Source organism: Nanorana parkeri, unplaced genomic scaffold (assembly GCF_000935625.1).
Source record: "Nanorana parkeri isolate BGI_ZX_2015 unplaced genomic scaffold, ASM93562v1 scaffold710, whole genome shotgun sequence".
NCBI lineage: Eukaryota > Metazoa > Chordata > Amphibia > Anura > Dicroglossidae > Nanorana > Nanorana parkeri.
The window spans coordinates 829,998-839,022 of NW_017306978.1; the positions used below are offsets into that span (position 1 = coordinate 829,998).

General features: G+C 38.8%; 1 protein-coding gene across 1 annotated transcript; it reads right to left on the reverse strand.

Annotated features, from left to right (window-relative positions):
* Window positions 1-347: 347 nt before the first annotated feature.
* Window positions 348-4,330, reverse strand: NPY1R (neuropeptide Y receptor Y1). Its single transcript, XM_018563912.1, has 2 exons — window positions 3,529-4,330; window positions 348-888 (listed from the first exon to the last, which is right to left on the reverse strand). The coding sequence occupies exons 1-2, from the start codon at window positions 4,204-4,206 to the stop codon at window positions 472-474; spliced, it is 1,095 nt and encodes a 364-aa protein (XP_018419414.1). The 5' UTR covers window positions 4,207-4,330; the 3' UTR covers window positions 348-471.
* Between the last annotated feature and the right edge of the window lie 4,695 nt (window positions 4,331-9,025).

The following is a 9,025-nucleotide window of genomic DNA, read 5'->3' on the forward strand; positions in this document are numbered from 1 at the left end:
ATATATATATTAAAATCTAATAAAATATGTATAAAAGTAACATTTATAATAAATATAACATCTAATATACCATAGCTATTTTTCAGTGAACAGACAAAGTGTTAGGGTATAAAAGAGTGTAACATTCACAGTTTTGGGTGAGAAATGTATTTTAAGTTGTTCTGTGTGCCAAAAGCCACGCTTACTCACATAAATAAAATTAAAACATGTCACAGTAGAATGACAATGTATAACAATATGGCAATAAATGCCATCATACAAAAGCATAATAAAATGTATGAATTTAACTGTCGACAAAATTCTAAAATATGAAAGTCCCTATAAAATAATGATGATCACAGGTCTCAAAAACACAAATGCTGAAATGCTGCGTGATGATGAGTAAGCCTTAAGCTATGGATTTGTGCTTGTTTTTGGACATAGACTTCCAACACACTAACTGCCATTTATCAGGCGATTGGTTCTCCATTTTTATGCTATTGGGCTTGCTTGCTTCAAAGATGTTTTAGAAACATCGGTTTGCATGGTAGACATCGCTATAGTCTCATAGTCATCTTCTCTAGATCTAAAATCACAAAAATTAAAGAAGAACTGTAGGTCCCTCTGAAAGTTTTTGTTGAGAAAACCATAAAAAATTGGATTAACACATGTTGAAATCATAGCTGTTAGATGACAGATCAAAAATAACAAGTTATGGTGGCATGTAGCAACAGCCTCGTGGTTCCAGTCAAACACCAAGTTGAAGATGAAGAATGGCAGCCAGCACAGAGCGAATCCAACCACAATGGACAAAAGCATGATATTGATTCTCTTTGTTTCACTGGATCTGTACTTATTGTCTCTCATCTTGTCCATCATGCTGTTCCTTCTTCTTAATCTGAGGAATATCTGAAAGATTAAAAAATGGTCAGTACATTTTGCCTTTTCTGACATATAATGTTAAGAACAATTGCATCCTTACTCTCATTTCCTACTCTACCTCAAACAATACACTTGTTCCAGTAGAGAATTATAGTACTTCTTAGTGCCATCCTTGAACCAGTTTTCATCAAAATTTACTTAAAAGGGAATGCTTTTGGTAGAGCCCATTTGACAGGATTGTTATTCAATTTTGCTCATTATGACTAAGATGTTTTAGGGTGGAGTTTAGGCCCTTACATCACCAAAGGACCACACACAATAGCCATTGTGGGAAATGCTATAGAAAAGAATGTGGAAATAATAGAGTAAATGATCAGAGACTGCACATATGCTACAGGAGTGATTAAAGACTGGGGACATACTGTACTACTTGAGACTGCTAGAGAACACTGCTCATACAGCCTCTTTACAAATCAGTGCATCCACATATGTGATCCCTACAGCCCACACACTGGTATCCCTCTTAGCAAGATCCAATATAGAAAGTCAGAAGGGGGGACAAAAAAGAGGAAAGAGAATGAACGGCACAGAAAAGTTACAAAACTAAACAATGTAATTAGCAGAAGCCAGACCCAGGCCAGAGATTAGGCACCAGGGCTTTAGGGTTCACCAATAAAATTTGGAGGAAATAAAAAAAGTTGAAGCATAAAGGAGTCAAATGCTTGTTTTTAGGTTTTTTTTCAGTACTAATTATATTAATTTAAAAAAAATTAACACACTACGTGTACTATTAAGCTCATACCAGCAAAACAATTATTTTTGTTGATAAAGAGATGCTGTGAATAAATAGGAGTGCATTGCTGTACACACAATATACACTCTGTGTCTAAAGCTCCCTGAAGCAATGAAGAAAAATGGAATAAAGAATGTCATATAAACCTGTGAACAAGATACAAGAAATCAAATAATTTTATGACTTCCTTGTGCTGAATTTGTTTCTTAACTATCATAAAACATGGACTTTAACTACTTATAAAAAGGAAAAGAAACACACATTTATGACTGAAGTTGAACTTTGTTGTAGGAAACAAAAGACAGAGATAGGGAGAGACAGAAAGAGTATTTTGATGGCTGGAAGCATTAAAACCATTATGTGTCACCATCAAAAGTAATAAACAAATCTCTGCTTAAAGTCGAACTGCTTTAAGTTTGAAACACAAGTAATAATAAGTAAATAATGATATGTTATAGACAGACATATTTATATGTGTTGTCTGTGACAGTTTGCATTTATGCAGGACGGTGTGGAGATCGGAGCCGCTGTCATCCTGTCAGTTTCTGGATGACTGCGGCTCTGTGCGTGGCTGAACGGGGGATCGGTAATTAGCAGAAATTTTTAACGATCCGCGTGTGCAGAGCAAACACCGGAGTGATCGTCTGATCACTCCAGTGTTTGTAAATAACTGGGGACACATAGTACTATGTGTCCCCAGTATGAATGAACAGGATGTGATTTACATCACTTCCGGTTCATTCATGATTTCTGAATGAGGAGAAGCACTCTGTACAGAGGCTCCTCCCCATTTATAAGCTGCTTGATAGTAAATATTTTAACATTTATTGCTGAGACTGCAGAAAAAGAAATTGAGGACTCTTGTTTCCTCAATTTCTTTTTCTATTTCAAAAGGGAAATATCAGGGGTCTGTTTAGACCCCTAATATTTCCCCGAAGCCCCCTAACAGTAAAAAAAATTATTAAAAAATAAATACATTTGTAAAAAAAGTAACTAATAAAAAAACGTGTACACCATGCACCTGAACTGCAGTGCGTTGTTAGAATGCATCACAGTGCATCATTTAGTGCAGAAAAAGAAATGGAGGACTCTGCGTCCTTAGTTTATTTTTCTGTTTCAAAAGGAAAATGTCAGGGGTCTGTTTAGACCCCAGATATTTCACCATAGCCCCCCCAACAGTAATATATATATATAACGCATCGCAGTGCAGTACTTTTTTTTCTTTAAAAAACAACATTAATGTAACTGTGGCAGCGCATGGCAAAGCTTTGTGACGCATTGCCGTGCATTGTGATACCTTGTGTTGCAATTAAATATACGCCTGTATCATTTTATCACAACACAAACATCCAACATAGCGCAAAAACAATTTTTAACATAAGTCGCTTATTTACAGTTTTGCGTTCCTTCATTTTATTACCTTTTTGCAAAAAGGCGCAATTTCAAATTTCTAAATATTTGTTATTTATTAACTCAATACAGTTTTATCTTTTAGATTTAGTCAAAAAATATTTTTTTTGTGCACTAATACTGATTTTAGTGTGGTTTATCAATTGAATTGTGTATTTTTATCGGTTTAATATTAATTTGAGAAACATTTGTGCAATTATCACAGGGCCTACAAATTTAGTAGCCCCATCTTTTTATTCTACCGAGCCTACGCTTACAGAAAAATATATGGTTTGGGGGGTCTTTTACAAACGCTAGCAACGCAACAGTTGAAAAACTTGCACAAATGGTGCGGCCAGCTGTGGTGCAAAATGTTCCGGAATGCTTGGCAGAGAATATAATAAGAGACCACAAAAATAGCAGTATGAAGCTTCTATAATAGCTGAATACTTATAATAATATAACATAGAAAACTAAAATTTTACCTTAGTATAGCATATGAAAATAAAGAAAAGTGGTCCAATGTATTGTACAACAAACAACAAAGTTGTGTATGTAAGTCTGAATTTTTCATCTGGAAATTCTTGAAGGCACACGTATTTACCAATATATAAATCAATCGTTAAATTCTTGAATGGTTCATCTGTTAAGGAACTGTACATCATGAATGGCAAAGAAGCAGCCATGGCTACAATCCATATTGCTGTGATTCCAACACAAGCGTGTCTATTATTAGGTCTCCAACCACGAGGATTTATGATCAGCTGATGACGCTCAATGGCAATGAGAACCAGAGAGAAAATGGAGACTGTCACTGAGACACACTGTATATATTCGTTCAGTTTACACATACCCACTCCAAAAATCCAGTGATCCATCAGGGTATAAACTAAAGTAAATGGGAGACACATTATTGTTGCCAGTAGATCAGAAAATGACAAATTTACAATGAGGATATTAGTCACATTGCGCATTTCCTTTTGCCTTAGAATTATGATGATGAGAGCCAAATTTCCAGAGATTCCAAGTATCATAACAATTCCATAGGCCAATGATAGAGTAAACACAATTGCAAGTGGCAAAGCACAGTCTTCATCCAAAGACAGCATTCCAGACATGTTGTCATTAATAGATTGATTACTTAAATCTGTTGAAAAATTCATCTTGGCGGGATTGTCCGTGAATCAACTCTCCAGTCAGAAAATGAAGACACTTCAATGATGCAAATAAATTGAGTGTTTAGCTTCCATTATGCAACAGATAACCAAGAGCTCTTCTAAACATGCATCGCTGACCCTGAAAAATCTGTAAAGCAAAAACAAACCGTCATATTTGAATATTTCCATTACTCTTATTAAGAAACAAATCAACAACACAAAATGTACAAATGATTTATGATCTTTTAATTCTCAACTTTTCCAGTTTTGAATTGAGTAAGGAAGATTAGAACCTTATCGGCTTCTTATGATTGTGTTTCCACTGGTAAGACTTCTCACATTCTGTCACAGAAATACAATGGGAAGAAAACTGAAATCTCCCTAAAGTTACAGGGAAATTCCACCTTTAACAAATTGAACTGGTGACCTCATTTGAAGATTTCCCTTCACCTACTGTTCTGGTGACAACAGTACATTTTTATTTCTTGTTTTATTCTGTTTCAGTGATAAAGATCACTAGGAAATGTAGTAAGTAAGAATCTGCCATGGGGAGATGGACAACAAATAAAACTCCACCTTTAAAAAAAAATAATAATTCCACAATTCTTCATAAAAACAAAAATGTACAGTTATTATTTTTTCCTTAAGTGCCAGTAAAGCATTGCAACTAGGGATGAACCTATACCGGTTTTTCAGTATTGAGTATGAGTACCGATATTTATCTGTCATGTAATTTCCCACCACACGGCTTCTTGATTGCCTGGGAAGCTGGCTCCATGCTGTTTGGCTGGCTCCATGTTGATTGGGTGGGAAGCTACCTTTCACACCACTTAGCATCGAGCCAGCCAATAAGCATGGAGCTGGCTTCCCGGGCCAATCAGGAAGCCGGGAGGTGGATCACTACCCAACGCCCGGCTTCCTGATTGGCCGGGAAGCTGGCTCCATGTTCCCTCGTGGCCCTGCAGGTCAGAGGAAATCTCCCTCTAACCAGAGGTTCTGGTATCGAGGGTATGTATGAGCATTTGGGTGAGTATGAGTATTCGCCCAAATACTCGGTATCAACACTGATACCGAAACTGGTATCAGTATCAGTGCATCCCTGATTGCAACTGCAATCATAAGGGGGGGGCGGTGGTTGCGATCTGACCATGTTTTATGTTGAACACTAAACATGGATGTAACATAAAACATGATCAGAAAGATGAACTTAGCCTTTAACAAAGGCTCCAACCCTTCCCCACTGTACTCAAAATAAAATAAAAACATTAGCAGGAGTTTAAGTCTCAGCTAGTTGGCTTGCACTGCTTGTAACATTTCTCCACTGTTTTCTCTATTTTAGATTAGAAAACGCCACAACGTCTTATTAAAATTTAAAGATTTGCACCTAATTACAATACTACACCTCAGTACTGCTGAATCATACATCACAGCTCAGACAGTACAAACAGCATCCAGCATCCTCTCCAAAGGCAGTATTGCTATTGGCAAATATGCTGAGGACATTTCATATTTTTAAAATAGCTAACTGGACTACAATGCAAAAATGCATCAACTGAGGTCTTAACAGGTTTTAACTAATTCACTCAATTAAATAAAATATATTAAATTCATATTATTCAATGAATATTATTCAATACTAGTGATGCGCGCTACCTTCCATGCTGGGTGAGGCATTCCCCAGCCCCGCCCCCAGCACGCCCCACCCACCAAACTAGTGTGAAGGAAGGAGGAAGGGAGGAGACTCCCTGTCCCTCACTTGCTCATCACTGGCAAGGCATCGAGATTGATGTCCTCAGTGTTTTTGTTTTTCTTTTTTTTGATTGGACAGCTTGGACCAATGGCACTTTGCACAGAGCTCAAGCCTCTAACATAGAGTAGAGGCTGTTGCAGCTCTTGCCTCATTAGTTAGGTTACACAAGCAGTGAGGAAGCCTGCTGCTGTGTAACCTAACTTAGCTTTAAAAAGCCGGATGCAGCGCCGCCTGTAATTAAGAGGCAGCGCTCTGTCCATGACAGGTTACACAGCGGGAAGGCTTTCCCTGCTGTGTAACCTGTTACAAGCCACTCTAGCCACTCTAAATGGAGAATAAGCGGTCAGCATCAGACTTGAAGCTGACAGCTTTTTCCTCCATAATACTAGGTGAGCATCTGCCTCACCTGCCTCCCCTGACCACACATCCTTGTTCAATACTCAGTTTAACATGGTGAATATGTGGAATGAAAAACATGAATATAATATAGAAAAAATCCTTTGCTTGTTGCTTACTATTTTTTAAGTCAGGTTATTAGAAGAACCAGTATAGGTCAAACATGACTAATTGACCAGGCTTAAAAAAAGACAAAAACAAAGTAATTATCTGCAAATAAATAAATCTGTAAATAAATAGAAATGAGTAGGATGAGCTATTTGAATTATTGCTCCTTGAGTAGCAACAAGACAATCCTACTTTAAAGCTTGAATGGAGCAACTAATTAATGGACTAAATGGAAAAGTAATAAGTATGAGTATAATCATCTTTTTAAAGTGATTAATAAGGTTTTATATGGCCACAATTAAGTTATTTCCATTGATGGTTGAGTAGGGAAGTAGCCTTTCATTAATTTCTTAATGAAATCATTATTTTTCTCCACAAATGCGTATATTGGCAATGACCATTGTATAAGTAGAATGTGGATAATCAGGAGGTTTGGTTTCTAGGACTTTCATTGAATTATTAAAAACAACAAAAACAAAGCTAATATGATAGATAAAGGCATAACGCTATTTAATTCACACTAAAAATGATATTCATAGATTCAGGTTGTATACATTGATAAATAATGCCATCAAACAAACTCACAGACAAAACAGAATCTGATTACTGATTTACTGGATCTCCAGATTAACAAATCCATTTTCCTAGTAAACAAGGCTAAGAGGAAGCAGTGATATAGCAACTACAAAAAATCTAGGCACTTATATTGACTCAGGGAAGTGCTCATGATATTATTGCTGGCCTCCTAATTACAATGTCAGTTGCCTGATTGTGTCTGATTTAAAGTATATGTAAACCAGTCACTCAAATCTTTTATTTTTAAATCTGCAAATGTATTAAAATAATACCTAATACAAGTGGTCATTTCAACACACATGATGCAGACATGGTCCATCCAACCATCACTAGAGTAAGCCACAGGACATCAGCAGCACTGAGATGCAGCAAAGCATGAAAAAAGGTGAACACAGTGACTGATCCAGGGGGGGCAATGGGGCAATTGCCCCCCGAGATAGAGCCGCTCGCACCCACGGTACCAGTGACAGGAGTACATCCTCACACATGGCCGGGACATACAGCTGTCAAGTTAACAGAGTTAACTGTGGTTCAGTGTAAAAAAACGGCATAATACAGGTAATATGCAGTTTTTTTGCACTGAACCGCAGTTAACTCTGTGACAGCTTGACAGCTTTATGTTCAGCCGTGTGTGAGGATCATAGGCAGGGCCGCCATCAGGTGGGTACGGCCAGTAGTAAGTAAGGGGCACAGTCGGCCGGGGGGGCCGGGCTCCAACCCAGCCGTTTTTGCTATTTAATAATGAGAGTTCAGATGGAACAGTAAGTCTTCTAAAGCCGACTTCTGGATGTGTGTATCGAGACACTGACCGACGCCGGGGAGGTGGGTTTTTGTGGGCACAGACACCCACCTCCTGACGCCGGGGGGCAATTGGTGCTGTTGGTAGAGGCATTGACCCATGTCGGGGGGGTTCAGAGGACAGCAATAAAGTCTACCATTACAATGACACGTGAGAAGCATTATCTCCCATGTACACAAGCAGCTATTTTGCTATTTTTGGTGCTTATTGATAAACAAAATTTCAGCTTGTGTCAAATCAATGTGAACTTGTAAAACTGAAGGTCATGCCATTATTAGGGCCCATAGTGACCTCCGCACTGCGTCACATTACTAACCTCCGCACTGCGTCACATTACTGACCTCCCCACTCTGCATTACATTACTGAGCTCCGCACTCTGCGTTACATTACTGAACTCCGCACTGCATTACATTACTGACTTCAGCACTCTGCATTTATTATTATCGATCCCTCCGCCACTCTGCTGGGCCCAGCCGGCCACACCGAACAATCGGGACCCAAAGAGAGGCTGCACTGTAGTCAGGCAAATTAGGTAGCCGTCTCGGCCACGCTGGGGCTTTTTGTGCGAGTACAGACCAAGGATGGCAGGCCAGGTGAGTGCGTTGTACCCCGTGGGGAGAGCCGGGGGGGGCAGTGGACACATAGGCAGTAAGAGAGAGAAGGGGTGGCACAGTAACAGTGGAAGAGCCAGGTGGGGTGGTTATTTTCTTGCAGTGCCCCCCCCCCTCCCCCGAGACTAGACTCTGGATCTGCCCCTGGGTGAACACTTATTTTCTTAAAATGTTTTTATTTGTTTATGATACACAGTGCTGTAGGAAATTTTAGGAAGTTAAATGTCATTCAGGTAGGGATTGCATATGCTGGTGTACATTGCATGAGGGCGGTGTGGGGGGTGGTGACATGGTAAAATACTGTATAAGGCACGGTTGACCTTTCTTTTTTGTAATTTATTGAAATGTCACAAAATTACATTTGATTCATTTCTATGATGGATGGTGACTCCACATAGGTTGCAGAGCATTGCTGCAAAATAAGGCATGTCTGCAACCTAACCCAAAGCAGCATTATGATGTAAACAGGACACATAGAATACAATTGTTTTCTGTGTTCCCTGGCATTGAGCCTCTGTTGATGTGTGTAGATCAACGCAGGCTCAACCGAACTCGTGTGAAAGAGCCCTAACACTGTATGGCTA

What these genes read in the sequence shown, in the direction of transcription:
- NPY1R (XM_018563912.1), bottom strand. Translation starts at nt 4,206, where the DNA reads ATGAATTTTTCAACAGATTTAAGTAATCAATCTATTAATGACAACATG. An exon ending in TTTTCATATGCTATACTAAG is followed by an intron (nt 889 to 3,528) that starts GTAAAATTTTAG and finishes TTAATCTTTCAG; the next exon opens with ATATTCCTCAGATTAAGAAG.